Genomic DNA, 26,676 nt, shown 5'->3' with positions numbered 1-26,676 from the left:
ACTTTTACAGCCCTTTATATCATGACTCCATCCTTGTTAGAGCTTCGTTATATCGCCTGTCGTACACATGGTTGTGCAGTTAACTTCTACAGCCCTTTATAGCCTGACTCTGTCCTTGTTAGAGCTTCGTTATAGCGCCTGCCATACACATAGTTGTCCAATTAACTATTACAGCCCTTTATAGCCTGACTCTGTCCTTGTTAGAGCTTCGTTATAGCGCCTGTCATACACATAGTTGTCCAATTAACTATTACAGCCCTTTATAGCCTGACTCTGTCCTTGTTAGAGCTTCGTAATAGCGCCTGTCATACACATAGTTGTCCAATTAACTATTACAGCCCTTTATAGCCTGACTCTGTCCTTGTTAGAGCTTCGTTATAGCGCCTGTCATACACATAGTTGTCCAATTAACTATTACAGCCCTTTATGTACGGACTCTATCCTTGTTAGGACTTTCTTATATAGTACATTATACAAAAATACAAAGTCGCTTACGGTTTCGTTATATATCACACACATAGGAACATCTTGATAAAATGTATTTATTAAAAAAACAAATTATAATTAATATTTCATATAACGTTTGATTGATTTCGGCAAAAATCGATCGATTTAACGGTCGAAGTCTCTTCAGCATGAATCATTTGTAAAAATGACATTACGACAAATACACATAGACGGATATATCAGTGTTTTACACTATTTAATATTTACAACATATTAACCACTGATTACACTATAAAGTCGAGAATTCTATATCAGCCAGCAGGTCCCTAAAGCCAATCTTTGTCAAAGGTTGCTGCACCTTGTAATAGTGAAAAATAAGTACATATTACACACTATCGTATACCACCATACATCAGTAAACACTTGATTGACATATTCGGGTCAATAAAACCTGTCACTAACCGGAGTAAATGGATAGCAACAGCCAGCAGCGATGATATTACATACAAGAAGTTATCAACTTGTAACAAAATATCTATAACTAGGTCGATTAGTTGCATAAAACATAACAAATAAGACCACGTGTTGTCTACCAGGGTATCTTGTATCGTCTATTAGTTGTAATGTACTATCATTTTAGGTACAGTTCGTGGGACGCCGAGACTTCCAAACATGGCTGCCAGTACTTTTGTTTTATTGACTTTCTAAAACCTTTAAGGTCATAAACATTGTGGTGTTTTAGCATGAAAACTGATACAAACATATACTAATGAACATACATTTTCGATTTACATTGCAGTTATATACAAACATTTTTTCCAATAAACTCTCTTTATCACACATACATGTTGGGGCTAATAAAACAGACCAACATCTCTCAATCACATTCATTAAACTATCAAAGAGCTGCCACAACACTTAGTTTTACTTTTTACTCGTCTGTTATATGAAACAACCAACCTCAACACACTATGAGAAATGGAACATACAGGCACACATGGACTGCCAACTCTTTTCTGCTACAGAATTGGTCTAAACCCTCAATGTCACCATTCGTTTCCACCCTTCTCAGTCATGGAATATATATATATATACAAAGAATTAGTGGCCGACGAATTCCTTTCTCTTTCAAACTGACATAGAAAATGTTCTTATGGAAGGCGCTATTTTATTGTATAGAAAAATAGAGAAAAAACAACATTGAAATACCAACATTTCAACGTAATTATACTCCAAACTCAAATTCAACAAAACTAGAGCAAATATGAAGAAGAGAAAGAATTCCATGGAGACTCCTGAAGGAGAATAAGACCAGGTGTTCCGAAAGAGTATGCTTCACCGACAATTTCTGCCATCTGTCATATGCCATATAAATATTGGTCATTCGAAGTTATCGATGTCACGTTCTCAAATGAGAACAATGTATACAACAATGGAAGCAACAGACAAACTAACGAGCATCAAATTAGTCTTCTTTCATTATACTGCCTTCTTAACACAACGTCATCAAGTCGTTTCTAGCACTTGACTAAGTCTTGATCAAAGTTTATAATAACATTGTCTGTGAGGTGACGATTACATCGAGATCTGGGTTCGTTGTCAAGGCACTGGGAACTCTATCGTTACATCTACAAACATTAAAATGAAGGCTAATAGGTGTAAGAACTCATTCTATACTGCTGGTGGATAATGGCCAACAAACGTACCACGAAAGGAATGTAAGTAAATTTTGTCAACAAACGGATATTTATATGTCACTGATACAGGCACTTTTGAAACAAAGTTTTAATTCACAGTAGACCCATCACGTGTGTCGTTTCCAGCCATGCGACTTTGGACCAAACTTAAAGCACAACTTCTTCGGTAATCCTCTGTCTTTCGGGATGTCGTCAAAGTAGCCTTCCTTTCGGGAATATCTAAAAATACGAAATTTGACATATTAATGTTATTTGGACAACTGATATATTGATATCTGATCTTAGAGTGGAAGGAACACAGTAGGTAGCATTGGTTTGCTATAACCTGATATGTTTTCTTTTACAATGTTCTAGCTATATAGTGATAAATAGAACATTTTCAAACATACATGTTGTTTTCCGTTCAATTTCGTTATTGATATACCGTAACAATATTGTAAAATGATATGGTGTCTGCTGTAAAACTAGTGTATATATTGTTTTCATCTGTCCGATGATGACACAGAATATAGATCGTGTTCATCATTAGGTGCAGCAAACAATAAGCTTATATCTAAGTTTAATAAGCTTCTGTAAACTTTTTTCCTACAGAACTATTTAGAAAAGAGTTAAAACGAATACAAAAGGCATTTTATTGTTCGTTACTAGAAACTTCTTTTCGTGTCAGTATTTTATTTGTTATGTTTAATAGTCATGACCCAGTGAATTGACAAACTGGCATGGCTTCATGCAAATAACAATTTAGTAATCGAAGTTCATTGGCTGTTGGAACTGACCGTAAATTAAATATTATTTACTGAAGTAGCTGACCTTTCAACTTTTATGGATTAAGCTTTCAACTGCTTTTTCATGTAGCAAATGACAGACCAGGAAGTAGTGCGATAAGCAAGTCACGTGATCACCGACAAAGGTATACACAGTTACACGTGGATAAGGAAATGTATATGACCATACACGTAATGGCGGATCGATTGGTTATATAACTGGGTGTTTTGTTACACCTTCGATTACACAATATGTGTTATTTGATGTTAATAAGTCAAATAGTAAAGATAGCACTTACAAGCTACAGAGTTTAAAGGTGAATAATTATTGTTCCAGGAATAGAAAGCGAAAGTAAAATATCGGACATTAAGTGTTTAACATGTGTATTTACCTCAAAGATCTGCTCAACTTTTCGTATGTCATTGCTGTCTTGTTCTTTTTCATTGACCCCCATTCTTTAGCGACCTCTGTTGATTTTAGGACACGGAATATACCTTCCTCTTCATCCTCCCACTTAATGATCTTTGGACAATGTTGTGGATTCTGGAGAAGATCTCGAATAAACTCCCACAGGTGATAAACACTAGAGGCTAAAAAACAAGGACATTCAAGAAAATTAAATTATTGTCATTTTGAGAAATGTTTAGATTAATTGAGAGAAAAATATCAAATAATCTAAGCAATTATGAAACTTGTGTGTGTGTACGCAAATTAACCTTCATAGTTAATGATGAAAAACATACTATATATAAGAAATTAGTGTAAAATTAATTCTAAATCTATAATAACTGTTGTGTTTTAATCTAGTTTGGATATGTATTTACAGAAAAAGAAACTCACTCTGTCCTTTCTTCCTGCCTGGTCGTTTGCGTTTTTCTTTGTCTACAGATTTGATGGAGCTATCACTACTACAGTCTTCCTCTTCATACGTATCTACCAAATCCATCACATCTCGTTTGCCGTCTTCGTAACCATTGCTGCAATAGTATGGTTTAAACACAGAATCGTCCGGCAGGTTCTGGGGTTCAATCTTCACCTTTGGCATCATGGCATTCTGCATATGTGAGCGAACGTCCACTTTTCCTAATTCAATCATTGTTTCTGGAGTGCACGTCTCAAGTCCTGGTTCCACACTGCAGTCTACAATAAAATGCCCGTGAGTGTCTGTGTTTATCTTAATCAAGTGATTTACTGGATTTACTTCCTGCTTGCGTCACGTTGTACGCTTAAGGGTTTTTAGATACATGTGTTTGGCCGTGATAAGCTCGTTCGAGATCTGAGACACTTAATCACAAATATGTATATATATCTATGTCTTCTGCGTACTAAAAATTAATAATTAAAACCTAAATGTTGAAACAAATGAATCTATGAATGAACGAGTTTTCCCAAGGGTAGGCCCCTTTAGTGACGACATGTCCCTATCGTCCAGTAGACTAACAGTAAACCACCTGTACATGTCTGTTTCCTGGGAAAACAGTATAAATCAATGTACACGTACGGCCAACATGATTTTGTTTACAATTCGTTGCTAGGTTTTCACAATGCTTTTTTTCAATATTTTTATTCATAATCTTTTAAATTTATTTATTTATTAGAATTTATTTTTGCTTAGGGGTTTGTTTTGTTTTGTTTTTTATCATTATTGTTTTTGGCTATACCAATCATTACTTGTTTTCTGTCTTTCTTATCCTCTTTTCATGTGAAACGTTTCGGTTTTAGTAATTTTTCTATATTTTTTTTTTATCTGTCAAGATATTTTCATAAATTCGTTTTTTATTAATATGTTATTCTAATATGATGCAGCATTGCGATTCTGTAATGAAAATTTGGCTGTGACATAATGCTTGTAATTTTTTTTTAAAAGTTATTTGAGATTTCTATAATAAAAGCCCTTAATTGTTTGGGAGTTTCTTGAAAAATGCCTACATACAACATTTTTGTTTACATGTAAATCTATATCACCGCTAACACGATTGAAAAGTCATGCATTTCTAAATTGTTCTATTTATGGATGAAGTGGTTGTAAAACTCCATATAAAACAAATTTATGATTTTTTTTTTTGTTTCCGTATGTCTAATATATTTCTCCAGTGATGATCCTATCTTTAAGTTTCCGGACGATGAATTTATCTTTTATCTTCCCCTAGTAAACATTTCTATCTTTCTTAATCCTGACCATATCTGTACACATGAACAGTATATATTTCTCCTTCAAAATCATTAACATGATTCTTCAAACCAGGAACATATCCGTAGTTTTCCCTATCGTCTTTATCTCTATCACTTCTAAACATTTTATTTTTTCACAGTCATTTTCAATCTTGTATGAAATTTGATCTTTTCTCGTCATGAACGTAATGATCTTTATCTTTCCCAATTATGAACATATCCTCAAATGTCCCAATCATGAATATATTTCTATATGTCCCAATCATGAATATATTTCTCTATGTCCCAATCATGAATATATTTCTATATGTTCCAATCATGAATATATTTCTATATGTCCCAATTATGTATATATTTCCATATGTCCCAATCATGAATTATTTCTCTATGTCCCAATCATGAATATATTTCTCTATGTCCCAATCATGAATATATTTCTATATGTCCCAATCATGAATATATTTCTATATGTCCCAATCATGTATATATTTCCATATGTCCCAATCATGAATTATTTCTCTATGTCCCAATCATGAATATATTTCTCTATGTCCCAATCATGAATATATTTCTATATGTTCCAATCATGAATATATTTCTATATGTCCCAATTATGTATATATTTCCATATGTCCCAATCATGAATATATTTCTATATGTCCCAATCATGAATATATTTCTCTATGTCCCAATCATGAATATATTTCTATATGTTCCAATCATGAATATATTTCTATATGTCCCAATTATGTATATATTTCCATATGTCCCAATCATGAATATATTTCTCTATGTCCCAATCATGAATATATTTCTCTATGTCCCAATCATGAATATATTTCTTTATATCCCAATCATGAATATATTTCTACATGTTCCAATCATGAACGTATTTCTCTGAAATCAATTATAAAAGGAATGAACATGATAAAACTCCATATTTCAGTATAACAAATAAAGTCAATTTTGACAGTAGCTGACCGAGTTGGTAACCGACTTTATCTCATGACCTCCAGGTTCAGATCAGGAGTCTACGTATAAATTTTCCTTTTGTTCTTATTGGCCAGTTTTATCATTTTGATGTCGGTATTGTCTTCATAAATCATATCAACAACATGTATGTACCCCTCCACCTGTTCATCATGATAGAGAAAATTTCACTTTCCAAATTAATTTTCTTACAACAGTGATTCGTGGTGAGACTCCTTCCACCACCACCACCAAAGTGTTAACTCACCTGAGCTGTAATCAGACAAATCGCCTACGGAACCTGGACTGTGAGGGTAACAAGGTGGATCAGTATTGTCAACTGACGCCATAATTTCGTACTCGACAAGTCCTACTTCGCAATTATCGTCGTATTTATCATCGCCCTCTGACCACAACGGTAACGGTACCAAAAGATCCCCAGGCGATGAAAGCTCTTGAATATCGGTTTCGCATTCTGTAAAAAAAGTTTTGTTTTTGAAAATTAGTACACTTCCTCGATATTATTTTTACAAGGAAATATTTTAATCTTTATTTTATTTTCAATCTTTTACTTCCCAGCAAAATATTTCCTGTTATTAATTTTTTTTTCATGTTCTTTGTAAATCTTACCCTACAAAACAATGGAGGTAGGTTTGGTATTACACCTCTGATATCTGGTGTTTTAACAGATAGACCGACAAATATGAAAATTTAATATCAACAGTTTTAGGGCATTTCAACATCAGCTGGTATCAACATAAAAATGTTGACGAGTGAAACATACTACGGCTTTGATTGTAGCCGATTCCTATTGTACACAACCTCGAGGATCACACCAAAGGAATGCATGATTTTAATGTTGCTATAATGATAGACATAATATGTGCAAAATAATGAAATTGGACTATATCATGCCATTACTTGTAACTATTATTATTCAAGTTCTTCTTCATAATCACATACATCTAAATTTCACTTACATTATTACTATACTGTATTTCATTGTACAACACAATTATAATTATATAGTATTAACGTACACATAACTATCCATGGCTATTTTTCATATCTGGCATATTTCAAGCTGATTATAATTAGATTATATAATTCAATATCAACAAATTACTTTCAAAATAAAAACGTTTCTTAGATTTCTTTTTTAATCACATTCCTCCTCCAAACACACAAATTTTCGGGTGTCTAGGTAAAATAATTTGGTATTTGTTTCCAGTATTTCTTTCAACAAAAGCCAAAAAATTTTAACCACACTGCATTCCCAAAATAAATGGATGATGGTTTCCCTTTCATTTGTGCAAAAAGTACTGAAAATTAATCAATTTTGTGTCATCAGTTACCTCCCTTGGTGTTAGGTTAATCATTTCCCAAGTTACTTCACTTATATCAATATCTAGGATTTTCTTCCATTTTCTATGGCTATTCAATGGGTTTTCCGCAATTGTTTCGATGAGAGTATAATAATACTAAGATAATTGATTAATTTATATTGAGTAGTATTTATGTCTACAGTTACATTCTGTAGGATGATCTTCCAATTTCTTTTTTAAATAAATGATATTGAATTAAGATTTTTCGTCAATTTTACGAGGATTTCAGTATTACAAGATGTCAGAGGTGATTCAAGTCAACAACAGAAGATAGCAGGTTTTCAGATTAACACAGACAAAGGGAGGCAACTCGAGTACATGTAAATACACCAAATTATCATAAATTTAGTATTTCAGCTAAATAGTAAATCATAACTGATTTATAACAAAAACAGATTGGTATATATGAATATATCAAACGACAAGTTATAATTTACTTATCTATAAAATACATAAATGATATACAAACATACAACAAATTATAATACATTTATCTATAAAATACATAAACGATATATATACAGCATATTCTAATTAACTTATCAATAAAATATATAAATGATATAAACACATACAACATATTATAATTTAATTAACTATAAAATATATAAATGATATAAACACATACAACATATTATAATTTAATTATCTATAAAATATATAAACGATACACACACATACAACATACTAAATATTTATTGTTGGTAAAAATGTATTAATACAAACCTTTTTATCATAAAATTATATGAGTGATATAAATATATACAAATTGTTAAATAGTGTAATAAATTATCGATAGAATTCATTACATACTATTGTTTGTATACTCACATCCTATAATCATTTATCTGGTCCGATTTGAATTGATAAATAAAATACGAAATTTCAACTGCGCACCTTTATTCATGTTTATAATATAATATAATATAATATAATATAATATAATATAATATAATATAATATAATATAATATAATATAATATTTGAAGATGATAATATCACCGACTCGTGCCCTATCCGAGCCTCGAACTCACGATCTACACCCAATCGCCTAACCAAGTTCGACAACTATCTCACCAACTGTATCACCCTGTATACATCATTATAGCTAGAGATGGCCGTTGATCTTGTTACTTGAAACATCGTTGGACACAATTAAAGGTATTAAGAACAGTTTTATATTGTTTACACAGAATAGAATCCTACACCGGAAATTTCATACATAGATCCTGTGTGGTTGTTTATTTAATGGTCAATGTCACAGAGAAATAGTCCTTGCTTTATGACTTTGATTTTCTTCTCTCTGATATCGCTTTATTTTTTTTTACTTCAGTAATCGTCCATATTTAATGTACATGTATGTTTATTACAATATCATTAAAAAAAGGAGGGAAAAATCATTTACGGTGCGTACACTTTCTGAATGTAGGTAAGCGCAAATTATAATTGTGATTAAGCAGGTTTTCCCTATTCACTAATCCCGTTCCCAGAACATATTTATGTTTCGTAGAAAACGCACATCGATTAGTAAACCTGTGTGCAGTTTGTGAATGTGTTTGCACGTTTGGCTGCACAAATACACAGGCTCAGTTGTACAGGGACAATGAGACCAGGTACCATACAGACAGACGACATGCATACGATATCATTTTACCTTACAAATGTTGTGAGAAGGACGGGGCAATTCTTTGACGGGTATGTACCCGTACAAATACGACTACAACTCAACACATGCTTGACATTGTAGATAATTTTGACATTGGTTGTTTTGTTTACAAGTTTCTCATACTCCCTTTTTTTTGACAGGTATTTTTAATTTATAAATATTTTAAAATGAAATCTTGGTCAAAATGAAAACATGTTCATTGTTTGATACATACAAATTTGCTTATCTATTTTTTTTTCAAACATTTTATTGACTAAGACGAGACATACATAAGATTACAAATGTGTCCTCACACAGGAGGGCTCTCATACTTTCACACATCATTCAGACTTCTCATATTCCAGACTATGAAATACATGTACACACACCTACACACATACTGTTAGTCTTAAATGTTTATACTAACATTCCTTACATTTAACATTACGACTGCTAACAAGAAGCTAAATCTAAACATAACTGTACACCTCTCACCATTCTCACTGTTACCACATGTACACAATTCACATTTACAGGATTCCCCCACCCTTCCCCCAAGAAAAAAGGGTGACATGGTGTGCAAAAGGGTACCCCGGGGCATTGTCAGAGGGCCTTACCCAACTGAAACATCACTCTTGATATGTGTTTTGTTACTAATGATCTTACAATATATAAAAAAAAGTTTCTCATACTCCTATATATATATATATACATTGACAATATTTGATTCCCAATACACTGATTTACAATATAATGACGAGAACTTCTAGGAACGTCCAACACTTTTAACACTTACTTGTTTTTATAGCTTGTTTTGTATGGACTGTAAAAAAGGGGCTAGTTGTCCATAAATACGATTAATCGTACAATGAAGGTCAGGTACAATTCTGGAATACCTCGCGGGCTATAAATGGAATTTGAACAGGCGGAAAAGCATGCCAGGTTAACACTGTTGTGTCGACACATCGTATTGAATTCGCGTTGGGAGTATATGTACACTTTGTGCATGTTATTTCTGTATCATTTAATTTCATTACATTGAAAATAAAACAACAGGTCAGTTTTAAACCGGTTTGACTGGTGATGATAACAGCATTACCTTCTTGAGATCCTGTTCATTTACATTAAGTTATATAACATTATATCATGTTTACGTTATCTACTTCAGATCCTGTCGGATTCTCACTACGTTATATAACACTATTACACGGCTTTATGATGTAAAGATTATGAATGGAACATGTATGAGTACTGTCACATCCATATTCTTTCCATATTTATGTAAGTGTTACATGCACCTTAAAACGTTTAAATTGAGATAAAAATCATTTGCTTATTTAAACGAAGTAAGTATGTGTTGTCTTAGTATCAAAGTAAGGTATGTGTTGTCTCAGTATCAAAAGTTAGATATGTGTTCTCTCAGTATCAAAAGTTAGATATGTGTTGTCTCAGTATCAAACGTTGGATATGTGTTCTCTCAGTGTCAAAAGTTAGATATGTGTTGTCTCAGTATCAAAAGTTATATATGTGTTGTCTTAGTATCAATCGTTTTTATATGTGTTGTCTTAGTATCAAACGTTATATATGTGTTGTCTCAGTATCAAACGTTAGATATGTGTTGTCTCAGTATCAAAAGTTAGATATGTGTTGTCTCAGTATCAAAAGTTAGATATGTGTTGTCTCAGTATCAAAAGTTAGATATGTGTTGTCTCAGTATCAAATGTTAGATATGTGTTGTCTCAGTATCAAAAGTTAGACATGTGTTGTGTCCGTATCAAAAGTTAGATATGTGTTGTCTCAGTATCAAAAGTTAGATATGTGTTGTCTCAGTATCAAAAGTTAGATGTGGGTTGTCTCAGTATCAAAAGTTAGATATGTGTTGTCTCAGTATCAAAAGTTAGATATGTGTTGTCTCAGTATCAAAAGTTAGATATGTGTTGTCTCAGTATCAAAAGTTAGATATGTGTTGTCTCAGTATCAAAAGTTAGATATGTGTTGTCTCAGTATCAAAAGTTAGATATGTGTTGTCTCAGTATCAAAAGTTAGATATGTGTTGTCTCAGTATCAAAAGTTAGATATGTGTTGTCTCAGTATCAAAAGTTAGATATGTGTTGTCTCAGTATCAAAAGTTAGATATGTGTTGTCTCAGTATCAAAAGTTAGATATGTGTTGTCTCAGTATCAAACGTTAGATATGTGTTGTCTCAGTATCAAAAGTTAGATATGTGTTGTCTCAGTATCAAAAGTTAGATATGTGTTGTCTCAATATCAAAAGTTTCATTTTGTGTCTCGGTATCAGAAGTTAGATATGTGTTGTCTCTGTATCAAAATTTAGATATTTGTTGTCTCAGTATCAAAAGTTAGACATGTGTTGTCTCAGTATCAAAAGTTAGATATGTGTTGTCTCAGTATCAAAAGTTAGATATGTGTTGTCTCAGTATCAAAAGTTAGATATGTGTTGTCTCAGTATCAAAAGTTAGATATGTGTTGTCTCAGTATCAAAAGTTAGATATGTGTTGTCTCAGTATCAAAAGTTAGATATGTGTTGTCTCAGTATCAAAAGTTAGATATGTGTTGTCTCAGTATCAAAAGTTAGATATGTGTTGTCTCAGTATCAAAAGTTAGATATGTGTTGTCTCAGTATCAAAAGTTAGATATGTGTTGTCTCAGTATCAAAAGTTAGATATGTGTTGTCTCAGTATCAAAAGTTAGATATGTGTTGTCTCAGTATCAAAAGTTAGATATGTGTTGTCTCAGTATCAAAAGTTAGATATGTGTTGTCTCAGTATCAAAAGTTAGATATGTGTTGTCTCAGTATCAAAAGTTAGATATGTGTTGTCTCAGTATCAAAAGTTAGATATGTGTTGTCTCAGTATCAAAAGTTAGATGTGGGTTGTCTCAGTATCAAAAGTTAGATATGTGTTGTCTCAGTATCAAATGTTAGATATGTGTTGTCTCAGTATCAAAAGTTAGATGTGGGTTGTCTCAGTATCAAAAGTTAGATATGTGTTGTCTCAGTATCAAAAGTTAGATATGTGTTGTCTCAGTATCAAAAGTTAGATATGTGTTGTCTCAGTATCAAAAGTTAGATGTGGGTTGTCTCAGTATCAAAAGTTAGACATGTCTTGTCTCAGTATCAAACGTTAGATGTGGGTTGTCTCAGTATCAAAAGTTAGACATGTGTAGTCTCAGTATCAAAAGTTAGACATGTGTTGTGTCCGTATCAAAAGTTAGATATGTGTTGTCTCAGTATCAAAAGTTAGATATGTGTTGTCTCAGTATCAAAAGTTAGATATGTGTTGTCTCAGTATCAAAAGTTAGATATGTGTTGTCTCAGTATCAAAAGTTAGATATGTGTTGTCTCAGTATCAAAAGTTAGATATGTGTTGTCTCAGTATCAAAAGTTAGATATGTGTTGTCTCAGTATCAAAAGTTAGATATGTGTTGTCTCAGTATCAAAAGTTAGATATGTGTTGTCTCAGTATCAAAAGTTAGATATGTGTTGTCTCAGTATCAAAAGTTAGATATGTGTTGTCTCAGTATCAAAAGTTAGATATGTGTTGTCTCAGTATCAAAAGTTAGATATGTGTTGTCTCAGTATCAAAAGTTAGATATTAGATATGTGTTGTCTCAGTATCAAAAGTTAGATATGTGTTGTCTCAGTATCAAAAGTTAGATATGTGTTGTCTCAGTATCAAAAGTTAGATATGTGTTGTCTCAGTATCAAAAGTTAGATATGTGTTGTCTCAGTATCAAAAGTTAGATATGTGTTGTCTCAGTATCAAAAGTTAGATATGTGTTGTCTCAGTATCAAAAGTTAGATATGTGTTGTCTCAGTATCAAAAGTTAGATATGTGTTGTCTCAGTATCAAATGTTAGATATGTGTTGTCTCAGTATCAAAAGTTAGATGTCGGTTGTGTCCGTATCAAAAGTTAGATATGTGTTGTCTCAGTATCAAAAGTTAGATATGTGTTGTCTCAGTATCAAAAGTTAGACATGTGTTGTCTCAGTATCAAAAGTTAGACATGTGTAGTCTCAGTATCAAAAGTTAGACATGTGTTGTCTCAGTATCAAAAGTTAGATATGTGTTGTCTCAGTATCAAAAGTTAGATATGTGTTGTCTCAGTATCAAAAGTTAGATGTTGGTTGTCTCAGTATCAAAAGTTAGATATGTGTTGTCTCAGTATCAAAAGTTAGATATGTGTTGTCTCAGTATCAAAAGTTAGATATGTGTTGTCTCAGTATCAAAAGTTAGATATGTGTTGTCTCAGTATCAAAAGATAGATATGTGAAGTCTCAGTATCAAAAGTTAGATATGTGTTGTCTCAGTGTCAAAAGTTAGATATGTGTTGTCTCAGTATCAAAAGTTAGATATGTGTTGTCTCAGTATCAAAAGTTAGATATGTGTTGTCTCAGTATCAAAAGTTAGATATGTGTTGTCTCAGTATCAAAAGTTAGATATGTGTTGTCTCAGTATCAAAAGTTAGATATGTGTTGTCTCAGTATCAAAAGTTAGATATGTGTTGTCTCAGTATCAAAAGTTAGATATGTGTTGTCTCAGTATCAAAAGTTAGATATGTGTTGTCTCAGTATCAAAAGTTAGATATGTGTTGTCTCAGTATCAAAAGTTAGATATGTGTTGTCTCAGTATCAAAAGTTAGATATGTGTTGTCTCAGTATCAAAAGTTAGATATGTGTTGTCTCAGTATCAAAAGTTAGATATTTGTAGTCTCAGTATCAAAAGTTAGATATGTGTTGTCTCAGTATCAAAAGTTAGATATGTGTTGTCTCAGTATCAAAAGTTAGATATGTGTTGTCTCAGTATCAAAAGTTAGATATGTGTTGTCTCAGTATCAAAAGTGATATGTGTTGTCTCAGTATCAAAAGTTAGATATGTGTTGTCTCAGTATCAAAAGTTAGATATGTGTTGTCTCAGTATCAAAAGTTAGATATGTGTTGTCTCAGTATCAAAAGTTAGATATGTGTTGTCTCAGTATCAAAAGTTAGATATGTGTTGTCTCAGTATCAAAAGTTAGATATGTGTTGTCTCAGTATCAAAAGTTAGATATGTGTTGTCTCAGTATCAAAAGTTAGATATGTGTTGTCTCAGTATCAAAAGTTAGATATGTGTTGTCTCAGTATCAAAAGTTAGATATGTGTTGTCTCAGTATCAAAAGTTAGATATGTGTTGTCTCAGTATCAAAAGTTAGATATGTGTTGTCTCAGTATCAAAAGTTAGATATGTGAAGTCTCAGTATCAAAAGTTAGATATGTGTTGTCTCAGTATCAAAAGTTAGATATGTGTTGTCTCAGTATCAAAAGTTAGATATGTGTTGTCTCAGTATTATCAAAAGTTAGATATGTGTTGTCTCAGTATCAAAAGTTAGATATGTGTTGTCTCAGTATCAAAAGTTAGATATGTGTTGTCTCAGTATCAAAAGTTAGATGTGGGTTGTCTCAGTATCAAAAGTTAGATATGTGTTGTCTCAGTATCAAAAGTTAGATATGTGTTGTCTCATTATCAAAAGTTAGATATGTGTTGTCTCAGTATCAAAAGTTAGATATGTGTTGTCTCAGTATCAAAAGTTAGATATGTGAAGTCTCAGTATCAAAAGTTAGATATGTGTTGTCTCAGTATCAAAAGTTAGATATGTGTTGTCTCAGTATCAAAAGTTAGATATGTGTTGTCTCAGTATCAAAAGTTAGATATGTGTTGTCTCAGTATCAAAAGTTAGATATGTGTTGTCTCAGTATCAAAAGTTAGATATGTGTTGTCTCAGTATCAAAAGTTAGATATGTGTTGTCTCAGTATCAAAAGTTAGATATGTGTTGTCTCAGTATCAAAAGTTAGATATGTGTTGTCTCAGTATCAAAAGTTAGATATGTGTTGTCTCAGTATCAAAAGTTAGATATGTGTTGTCTCAGTATCAAAAGTTAGATATGTGTTGTCTCAGTATCAAAAGTTAGATATGTGTTGTCTCAGTATCAAAAGTTAGATATGTGTTGTCTCAGTATCAAAAGTTAGATATGTGTTGTCTCAGTATCAAAAGTTAGATATGTGTTGTCTCAGTATCAAAAGTTAGATATGTGTTGTCTCAGTATCAAAAGTTAGATATGTGTTGTCTCAGTATCAAAAGTTAGATATGTGTTGTCTCAGTATCAAAAGTTAGATATGTGAAGTCTCAGTATCAAAAGTTAGATATGTGTTGTCTCAGTATCAAAAGTTAGATATGTGTTGTCTCAGTATCAAAAGTTAGATGTGGGTTGTCTCAGTATCAAAAGTTAGATATGTGTTGTCTCAGTATCAAAAGTTAGATATGTGTTGTCTCAGTATCAAAAGTTAGATATGTGTTGTCTCAGTATCAAAAGTTAGACATGTGTAGTCTCAGTATCAAAAGTTAGACAGGTGTTGTCTCAGTATCAAAAGTTAGATATGTGTTGTCTCAGTATCAAATGTTAGATATGTGTTGTCTCAGTATCAAAAGTTAGATATGTGTTGTCTCAGTATCAAAAGTTAGATATGTGTTGTCTCAGTATCAAAAGTTAGATGTGTGTTGTCTCAGTATCAAAAGTTAGATATGTGTTGTCTCAGTATCAAACGTTAGATATGTGTTGTCTCAGTATCAAAAGTTAGATATGTGTTGTCTCAGTATCAAAAGTTAGATATGTGTTGTCTCAGTATCAAAAGTTAGATGTGTGTTGTCTCAGTATCAAAAGTTAGATATGTGTTGTCTCAGTATCAAAAGTTAGATATGTGTTGTCTCAGTATCAAAAGTTAGATATGTGTTGTCTCAGTATCAAAAGTTAGATATGTGTTGTCTCAGTATCAAAAGTTAGATGTGTGTTGTCTCAGTATCAAAAGTTAGATATGTGTTGTCTCAGTATCAAAAGTTAGATATGTGTTGTCTCAGTATCAAAAGTTAGATATGTGTTGTCTCAGTATCAAAAGTTAGATATGTGAAGTCTCAGTATCAAAAGTTAGATATGTGTTGTCTCAGTATCAAAAGTTAGATATGTGTTGTCTCAGTATCAAAAGTTAGATATGTGTTGTCTCAGTATCAAAAGTTAGATATGTGTTGTCTCAGTATCAAAAGTTAGATATGTGTTGTCTCAGTATCAAAAGTTAGATATGTGTTGTCTCAGTATCAAAAGTTAGATATGTGTTGTCTCAGTATCAAAAGTTAGATATGTGTTGTCTCAGTATCAAAAGTTAGATATGTGTTGTCTCAGTATCAAAAGTTAGATATGTGTTGTCTCAGTATCAAAAGTTAGATGTTGGTTGTCTCAGTATCAAAAGTTAGATATGTGTTGTCTCAGTATCAAAAGTTAGATATGTGAAGTCTCAGTATCAAACGTTAGATATGTGTTGTCTCAGTATCAAAAGTTAGATATGTGTTGTCTCAGTATCAAAAGTAAGATATGTGTTGTCTTAGTATCAAAAGTTAGATATGTGTTGCCTCAGTATCAAAAGTTAGATATGTGTTGTCTCAGTATCAAAAGTTAGATATGTGTTGTCTCAGTATCAAAAGTTAGATATGTGTTGTCTCAGTATCAAAAGTTAGATATGTGTTGTCTCAGTATCAAAAGTTAGATATGTGTTGTCTCAGTATCAAAAGTTAGATATGTGTTGTCTCAGTATCAAAAGTTAGATATGTGTTGTCTCAGTATCAAAAGTTAGATATGTGTTGTCTCAGTATCAAAAGTTAGATATGTGTTGTCTCAGTATCAAAAGTTAGATATGTGTTGTCTCAGTATCAAAAGTTAGATATGTGTTGTCTCAGTATCAAAAGTTAGATATGTGTTGTCTCAGTATCAAAAGTTAGATATGTGTTGTCTCAGTGTTAGATATGTGTTGTCTCAGTATCAAAAGTTAGATATGTGTTGTCTCATTATCAAAAGTTAGATATGTGTTGTCTCAGTATCAAAAGTTAGATATGTGTTGTCTCAGTATCAAAAGTTAGATATGTGTTGTCTCAGTATCAAAAGTTAGATATGTGTTGTCTCAGTATCAAAAGTTAGATATGTGTTGTCTCAGTATCAAAAGTTAGATATGTGTTGTCTCAGTATCAAAAGTTAGATATGTGTTGTCTCAGTATCAAAAGTTAGATATGTGTTGTCTCAGTATCAAAAGTTAGATGTGGGTTGTCTCAGTATCAAAAGTTAGATATGTGTTGTCTCAGTATCAAAAGTTAGATATGTGTTGTCTCAGTATCAAAAGTTAGATATGTGTTGTCTCAGTATCAAAAGTTAGATATGTGTTGTCTCAGTATCAAAAGTTAGATATGTGTTGTCTCAGTATCAAAAGTTAGATATGTGTTGTCTCAGTATCAAAAGTTAGATATGTGTTGTCTCAGTATCAAAAGTTAGATATGTGTTGTCTCAGTATCAAAAGTTAGATATGTGTTGTCTCAGTATCAAATGTTAGATATGTGTTGTCTCAGTATCAAAAGTTAGATATGTGTTGTCTCAGTATCAAAAGTTAGATGTGGGTTGTCTCAGTATCAAAAGTTAGACATGTCTTGTCTCAGTATCAAAAGTTAGATATGTGTTGTCTCAGTATCAAAAGTTAGATATGGATTGTCTCAGTATCAAAAGTTAGACATGTGTTGTGTCCGTATCAAAAGTTAGATATGTGTTGTCTCAGTATCAAAAGTTAGATATGTGTTGTCTCAGTATCAAAAGTTAGATATGTGTTGTCTCAGTATCAAAAGTTAGATATGTGAAGTCTCAGTATCAAACGTTAGATATGTGTTGTCTCAGTATCAAAAGTTAGATTTGTGTTTACGCAGTATCAAACGTTAGATATGTGTAGTCTCAGTATCAAAAGTTAGATATGTGTTGTCTCAGTATCAAAAGTTAGATATGTGTTGTCTCAATATCAAATGTCATATATGTGTTGTCTCAGCATCCAAAGTTGGATACGTGTTGTCTCAGTATCAAAAGTTAGATATGTGTTGTCGCAGTATCAAAAGTCATATATGTGTTGTCTCAGCATCCAAAGTTGGATATGTGTTGTCTCAGTATCAAAAGTTAGATATGTGTAGTCTCAGTATCAAACGTTAGATATGTGTTGTCTCAGTATCAAAAGTCATATATGTGTTGTCTCAGTATCAAAAGTTAGATATGTGTTGTCTCAGTATCAAACGTTAGATATGAGTTGTCTCAGTATCAAAAGTTAGATATGTGTTGTCTCAGTATCAAAAGTAATATATGTGTTGTCTCAGTATCAAAAGTTAGATATGTGTTCTCTCAGTATCAAAAGTTAGATATGTGTTGTCTCAGTATCTAAGGTTAGATATGTGTTGTCTCAGTATCAAAAGTTAGATGTGGGTTGTCTCAGTATCAAAAGTTAGATATGTGTTCTCTCAGTGTCAAAATTTGTATACGTGTTGTCTCAGTATCTAACGTTAGATATGTGTTGTCTTAGTATCAAAAGTCATATACGTGTTGTCTCAGTATTAAAAGTTAGACATGTGTTCTCTCAGTATCAAAATTTGTATACGTTTTGTCTTAGTATCTAACGTTAGATATGTGTTGTCTCAGTATCAAAAGTTAGATATGTGTTGTTTCAGTATCAAAATTTGTATACGTTTTGTCTCAGTATCAAACGTTAGATATGTGTTCTCTCAGTATCAAAAGTTAGATATGTGTTCTCTCAGTATCAAAATTTGTATACGTTTTGTCTCAGTATCTAACGTTAGATATGTGTTGTCTCAGTATCAAACGTTAGATATGTGTTGTCTCAGTATCAAAAGTTAGATATGTGTTGTCTCAGTATCAAAAGTAAGATATGTGTTGTCTCAGTATCAAAAGTTAGATATGTGTTGTCTCAGTATCAAAAGTTAGATATGTGTTGTCTCAGTATCAAAAGTTGGATATGTGTTGTCTCAGTGTCAAAAGTTGGATATGTGTTCTCTCAGTATCAAAAATTACCAGTGAATATCTTTGTTTCTATACGGATAATTAGGACAAAAATGAAACATTGAAATTATGCAGCAATGAAATACCTGCATTTCAAAATTGTTCTTCTGTTCGTAAAAGTAGACTAAAACAACACCAAACTGAACAAAACACATAGTAGTGAATAGCCCACCTCCAAGCAACGTATATGTAACACAAAGTTTAAGGTAAATAAACCATGACCATCAATCTATAGCGGATGCGTCCTTTCATGTTTCCTCAGTGATAGAAGTGAACCACAAACGTGGACCTCTAGGGGAGTTGGAAGGGATATAATAAAATACAGAAGCGGGGTGTAGTGACTAAATATAATATAGTACAGAGGAGTAGTGACTAAATATAATACAGTAGAGAGGAGTAGTGACTAAATATAATATAGTACAGAGGAGTAGTGACAAAATATAATACAGTAGAGAGGAGTAGTGGCTAAATATCATATAGTACAGATGTGTAATGACTAAATATGATATAGTACAGAGGTGTAGTGACTAAATATGATATAGTACAGAGGCGTAGGGACTAAATATGATATAGTACAGATGTGTAATGACTAAATATGATATAGTACAGAGGTGTAGTGACTAAATATGATATAGTACAGAGGTGTAGTGACTAATTATAATGTAGTAGACAGGTGTAGTGACTAAATATGATATAGTAGAGATGTGAAGTGATTAAATATAATGTAGTAGAGAAGTCTAGTGACTTAACATAATATAGTAGAGAGATGAAGTGACTAAATATAATATAGTAGGGAGGTCTGGTGACTAAATATAATATAGCAGAGAGGTGTAGGGACTAAATATGATAAAGTACAGATGTGTAGTGACTAAATATAATATAGTAGGGAGGTCTGGTGACTAAATATAATATAGTAGAGAGGAGTAGTGACTAAATATGATATAGTACAGATGTGTAATGACTAAATATGATATAGTACAGAGGTGTAGTGACTAAATATAATATAGTACAGAGGTGTAGTGCCTAAATATGATATAGTACAGAGGTGTAGTGACTAAATATGATATAGTAGAGAGGTATAGTGACTAAATATGATATAGTACAGAGGTGTAGTGACTAATTATAATGTAGTAGACAGGTGTAGTGACTAAATATGATATAGTAGAGAGGTGTAGTGACTAATTATAATGTAGTAGACAGGTGTAGTGACTAAATATGATATAGTACAGAGGTGTAGTGACTAAATATGATATAGTAGAGAGGTATAGTGACTAAATATGATATAGTACAGAGGTGTAGTGACTAATTATAATGTAGTAGACAGGTGTAGTGACTAAATATGATATAGTAGAGAGGTGTAGTGACTAAATATGATATAGTACAGAGGTGTAGTGACTAAATATAATATTGTACAGAGGTGTAGTGACTAAATATAATACAGTAGAGAGTCGTACGGAATAAATATGATATAGTAGAGAGATGAAGTGACTAAATATAATATAGTAGAGGGATGTGGTGACTAAATAAAATGTTGCAAAAAAGATGAAGTGACTAATTATAATTAGTAGACAGGTGTAGTGACTAAATATGATATAGTACAGAGGTGTAGTGACTAAATATGATATAGTGCAGAGGTGTAGTGACTAATTATAATGTAGTAGAGAAGTCTAGTGACTTAACATAATATAGTAGAGAGATGAAGTGACTAAATATAATATAGTAGGGAGGTCTGGTGACTAAATATAATATAGCAGAGAGGTGTAGGGACTAGATATGATAAAGTACAGATGTGTAGTGACTAAATATAATATAGTACAGAGGTGTAGTGACTAAATATGATATAGTAGGTAGGTGTAGTGACTAAGTATAATATAGTAGAGGGATGTAATCACTAAATATGATATATTATTGAGGTACCAAGTCAATTAGAGATACAATGATGTTAAAAAATACCAAATCAATTAGACATGAAGGGAGAACACAGTATTGTCACTGACACAGAAATGAAAGAACACAGACAAAATACAATGATGTTAAAAAATACACAGACAAAATACTAGTGTCACTGACATGACGTGATATAATATAAGAAATGTGAAAGAACACAGACAAAATACTAGTGTCACTGACATGACGTAATATAATATAAGAAATGTGAAAGAACACAGACAAAATACTAGATATAATATATAATATAAGAAATGTGAAAATACACAAACAAAATTCTACAATGTCACTGACATGACGTGATATATAGGAAATATGAAAATGCAGGCAAAATACTACATTGTCCCTTACATTACATGATATAATATAGATGTAAAAAAAACACAGTCAAAATGCTAGTGTCACTGACATGAAATGAACATAAAAAAATATAAAACAAAAAATATCACAGTCGTAAAAACGTGATAAAATTACACAAAGTAGACATATCATTACAACAATTGAATTTTGTCTCATTTTCAGGATTCTCAGGAACAAATAAACACAGGTACAGAGACACTATGCCAGTGCATCAATGTATACATGTTGTTACATGCAGCAAAGTTTTACTTTCGTTTTGACAACAAAAGATGAATGCAATCTTTCTACATATCATTACATAAAAACAAAAAGTCTACTAACCTCCACTTAAGCCATGTTGTTGAATATCCGTAGCGTTTGGATTTAGGAAATCTTCCTCTGCTAGCCCCCTAGGGTAAAGAGCTGACGTCGCTTCATCCATGTTCCTGACCGACAGGTCTAAAGGACCGAATTCATCCGTCCCTTCCAATGGCTCGGTAAGTACGTCGGCAAGCTGTGTGTGTTTACAACAGAACCAGGAAGTTAAAATGTGTATACCTTGGCCAGGTAGATTTAACCGGACAGGTAATATGTACATAAATAACTCATATCGGTATTGGTGTATGTGAATACCCAGATTTACCTTGTCAGTGTCACAGAACAGGGTACACTTACGGTAGTCACTATGCACATGTGTTTGTATACACCGTTATAGTTAATATATAGAAACTAAAACATACCAAATATACACTAATATGCATTTGTTATCTACAAACTTAACATATAGTACATTTTGTTTCTTTATTTTAAAACTTTTAAGTTCTAGTTAAGTCGACTACACAGTGTATATTGAAGACGCATGTTATTGTGGAATTTACAGTCAAATTCTGTTGTGTGTCTTGGCCTGGCTATGTGTGGTTAAAAATCAGATCTGATTATTAAAATAGTTTGGATTTGTTCTTTAGTGTCCATGTTACTTAATCAACACCGTCACATAGAAAAACAGGACAAAGACTTTGAACCTTATTTAATTATAAATAGATTTAGGAATTACTTAGAACTTGGCTTCCATATATGTAAAGAAACAACCAAGAGCCAATTTTCATTCACATTAAGGTTATATGTGTATTTTAACGTTGATAAAATGCTTTGTGTATTCGTTAAGATATAGGGAAAACCCCTTCCAAGTGGACGATGTTATCAATGTGCTGATGACATTACCTTTTAAAGGTTTCGTTATGATCACCTTTATTAGAAACAAGACAGTTACCTCACACAATATAAAACAAAAATTGTAAATCTATGTAACAATTATCCTACACTGCTTTATATACTGCTTCATATATTTCAGGTCGAAAAATACCTTATGATTTATTGTCGAGTTTTCAGGCCAATTTTACCGTAGGAACAAACAGTTGTTACAGATTTATATCATATTTCTTATCTCTATAGAAGGAGTAACCGGCAAATAACAATTTATCTGCAGAGGATCGAATTCCAATAGTGTTATATTGTATCCTGTTTTACAAGGAAGTACATCTGAGTTTGGTTTGTCCCCTGAAATTATATATAGCCATACATGTTTTTTAAAAAAAAGATTGAGTTTACTTAAGGTAAAATCCACATTAAATTCTGTTTATGACTGTCTAAAAGAACATACTGGCATATCAAAATTCAGTACATGTATCTACACGTTTATACCATCTGACCAAACCCGGAAACAGAATCAGAAAATACGACACATATAGAAATTAAGAAGAAAACTAGACTTAGAAGTGAGGTTTAGAAAGTGGTGTAATATATGTCACGTGACAATTAACCATTTAACAAAGTCACAAATTTATCTCCATTATTAGAACAATAAACATCAACACAGGCCACACATGAAGTCATAGAAACAACAGGATAATACGGACGTATCTATCTTAATTCAAACCCTAATTAGATGAAACGAGAGAAATAATAAGATTTACACAGATACTTATCAAAAACGGCAAAGAGAATAAGACCAGCTGTTCTGGAATGGTATAAGGTAAACATCCTCTGTTTAGTTAACGACAACTGTCTTCTAAATCTTTGTGAATGCAAGGAAACAAGGCCAGGTCCTCAAATAGAATAAGGTATACAACAACCGACAGGAACCAGCTTCATACTTCACAGGAAATAAGTCCCAATGACGTCATACTATTGAATTTAAAGAATATTTCAATGATAAGAATGATATAAAAATAATTGTTAGATAATTCCATAAAGAAAAAACTCTATCCATTATCAGAACCGTTCGGGAAATAATGACTATCACATTTACTGATGTCTTCAACTGATTTAAAGAATAATTTACAACAGGAATGTTTTAATAAATCCAACTTTTGTTATAATATCACATACGTTTAACTCAAAAAGGATCAGGTGTGACATTTGAACATTTGACCCTTTAACATTGACCGATGGCCGCTAAATTCTAGATACTATGGCGCGGGGCGAATATGAACGAAATATCTTGTACACTTTTTTATTTTTTTTTTTCCAATCGTGGTCAAGGATGACATCTTATATTTAACACTGACCATCAAATTTTAATAAGGTGTAGAAATAAATCGTGTTATGGCGTTCTTTTTTTTTTTTTTTTTTGTTTGGGGGGATAGTTTGATATACGTTTACGTATACACGACTGATGAATTGTGGCTTATTTCACCCGTCTTTATCAGAGAAAAACATAATTTATTACCAGTATGGGGTATGACATTGCATATCTTTGTTGTGGACGTAAAGAAATATTTACAATCTACAAATACATAGGTTTTGTCTTTTCATTTCACTATAGGTTTCACAGCAGAGTATTGTCACGTATAGATGTCGAATTGTATTAGAGGTTATCAGTATAAGGACCTGACTGTCTTGGAGACACTGGAATCTCTTCATAGTGAGGGACTCCAGGACCTACATATGTTATTAAACAGCGATACTTATGTCGTGTCAATTGATTTTTTTTTAATCACCAAAAAATGTTTCCCTTGTAAGCTTAAAAAAAATCCAATAGACATTGTTTATTGTGAGACGTCCCCTTATCAACATATATATGGTTCATTGTAAAATGTTGGTGCCCAGATGATAGAAATACTTTATTTTGAGTTGTCACCTTTCATTTCAGGTTTTGCTTTTTAGTAGGGTGATATCCATTTAATGATAGATATTATTAATCGTGAGAGTGAGATCTTGTCACATTAAAGTAGACCTTGTTTATTGTGATATGTTCCCTTAACAGACCTTGTTTATTGTGATATGTTCCCTTAACAGACCTTGTTTATTGCAATATGTTCCCTTAACAGACCTTGTTTATTGTGATATGTTCCCTTAACAGACCTTGTTTATTGCAATATGTTCCCTTAACAGACCTTGTTTATTGTGATATGTTCCCTTAACAGATCTTGTTTATGGTGATATGTTCCCTTAACAGACCTTGTTTATTGTAATATGTTCCCTTAACAGACCTTGTTTATTGTGATATGTTCCCTTAACAGACCTTGTTTATTGTGATATGTTCCCTTAACAGACCTTGTTCATTGTGATATGTTCCCTTAACAGACCTTGTTTATTGTGATATGTTCCCTTAACAGACCTTGTTTATTGTGATATGTTCCCTTAACAGATCTTGTTTATTGTGATATGTTCCCTTAACAGACCTTGTTTTTTGTAATATGTTCCCTTAACAGATCTTGTTTATTGTGATATGTTCCCTTAACAGACCTTGTTTATTGTGATATGTTCCCTTAACAGATCTTGTTTATTGTGATATGTTCCCTTAACAGACCTTGTTTATTGCAATATGTTCCCTTAACAGACCTTGTTAATTGTGATATGTTCCCTTAACAGACCTTGTTTATTGTGATATGTTCCCTTAACAGACCTTGTTTATTGTGATATGTTCCCTTAACAGACCTTGTTTATTGTGATATGTTCCCTTAACAGACCTTGTTTATTGCAATATGTTCCCTTAACAGACCTTGTTTATTGTGATATGTTCCCTTAACAAACCTTGTTTATTGCAATATGTTCCCTTAACAGACCTTGTTTATTGTGATATGTTCCCTTAACAGATCTTGTTTATTGTGGAATTATGTCTTATTGATATTATATATTATGTTTTGTGATAAGGTTTGATATATTATCATATTATTTTGATGATGAAGTTTTGTGAGATAATACCTTTGATGACGATACAATATATACAAAGAGTTATTGAATACTCGACTTCCCCTTGTCATGTTTTTTCATATTATATATTATAACCGTGTGATAAGGTTTATATATTCTCATTTATTTTCATAATTAACAATATTGTCCTTCGTTTTCATCACGTAGTAATCATACCTTCGACTTACTGAAGGATATCAATATACGTTATATTCGACTTACTGAAGGATATCAATATACATTATATTCGACTTACTGAAGGATATCAATATACATTATATTCGACTACTGAAGATATCAATATACATTATATGTTTATAATATCAATATACGTTATATTCGAAACTGAAGGATATCAATATACGTTATATTCGTTTAAATTCAATATACATTATATTTTACTGAAGGATTAACAATATTTCCTTACGTATCAATATAATTATATTCGTAGTAATCAATATACATTATATTCGACTTACTGAAGGATATCAATATACGTTATATTCGACTTACTGAAGGATATCAATATACATTATATTCGACTTACTGAAGGATATCAATATACATTATATTCGACTTACTGAAGGATATCAATATACATTATATTCGACTTACTGAAGGATATCAATATACGTTATATTCGACTTACTGAAGGATATCAATATACGTTATATTCGACTTACTGAAGGATATCAATATACATTATATTCGACTTACTGAAGGATATCAATATACGTTATATTCGACTTACTGAAGGATATCAATATAAATTATATTCGACATAACGAAGGATTTCAATATATATTATATTCGACTTACTGAAGGATATCAATATACATTATATTCGACTTACCAAAGGATTCCAATACGTATTATATTCGACTTACCGAAGGATTTCAATACATAATACATTCGACTTACCAAAGGATTCCAATACATATTATATTCGACATAACGAAGGATTTCAATATATATTATATTCGACTTACCGAAGGAAATATGTGTGCAGCAAGTATGCCATGGAAAACTTCAGACCTGTAACGATACGTATATTATAGATCATAACATTAAAATATAATAATATTACTTAACGTCTATTGATAAATCTCTAATGCCATCACCTGTATAATTTTATCATCTGTCTCCTATATCCCAGCATAAACTCTAATATGGCGGTTCCCGGTGTCCCTTGCAA

The 26,676-nt window shown here is 32.0% G+C and overlaps 1 protein-coding gene across 1 annotated transcript in view; it reads right to left on the bottom strand.

The window, feature by feature from the left end:
- Positions 1–526: 526 nt before the first annotated feature.
- Positions 527–26,676, bottom strand: part of LOC132562179 (ETS homologous factor-like) — a 43,031-nt gene continuing 16,881 nt past the window's right edge. Inside the window, exons 2-7 of the mRNA XM_060226911.1 lie at positions 26,471–26,516; positions 21,630–21,801; positions 6,319–6,525; positions 3,750–4,049; positions 3,301–3,499; positions 527–2,363 (exon numbers count right to left, since the gene is read on the bottom strand). Coding sequence (XP_060082894.1) covers positions 2,252–2,363; positions 3,301–3,499; positions 3,750–4,049; positions 6,319–6,525; positions 21,630–21,801; positions 26,471–26,516 — 1,036 coding nt within the window. The 3' untranslated portion in view covers positions 527–2,251. The remainder of the gene's footprint in view (positions 2,364–3,300; positions 3,500–3,749; positions 4,050–6,318; positions 6,526–21,629; positions 21,802–26,470; positions 26,517–26,676) is intronic.

The sequence above is a fragment of the Ylistrum balloti genome, unplaced genomic scaffold, assembly GCF_031769215.1.
Source record: "Ylistrum balloti isolate Yb309-2 unplaced genomic scaffold, AGI_CSIRO_Ybal_v1 Utg371360, whole genome shotgun sequence".
Classification (NCBI taxonomy): domain Eukaryota; kingdom Metazoa; phylum Mollusca; class Bivalvia; order Pectinida; family Pectinidae; genus Ylistrum; species Ylistrum balloti.
This window is presented reverse-complemented; position numbering and strand designations above follow the sequence as displayed.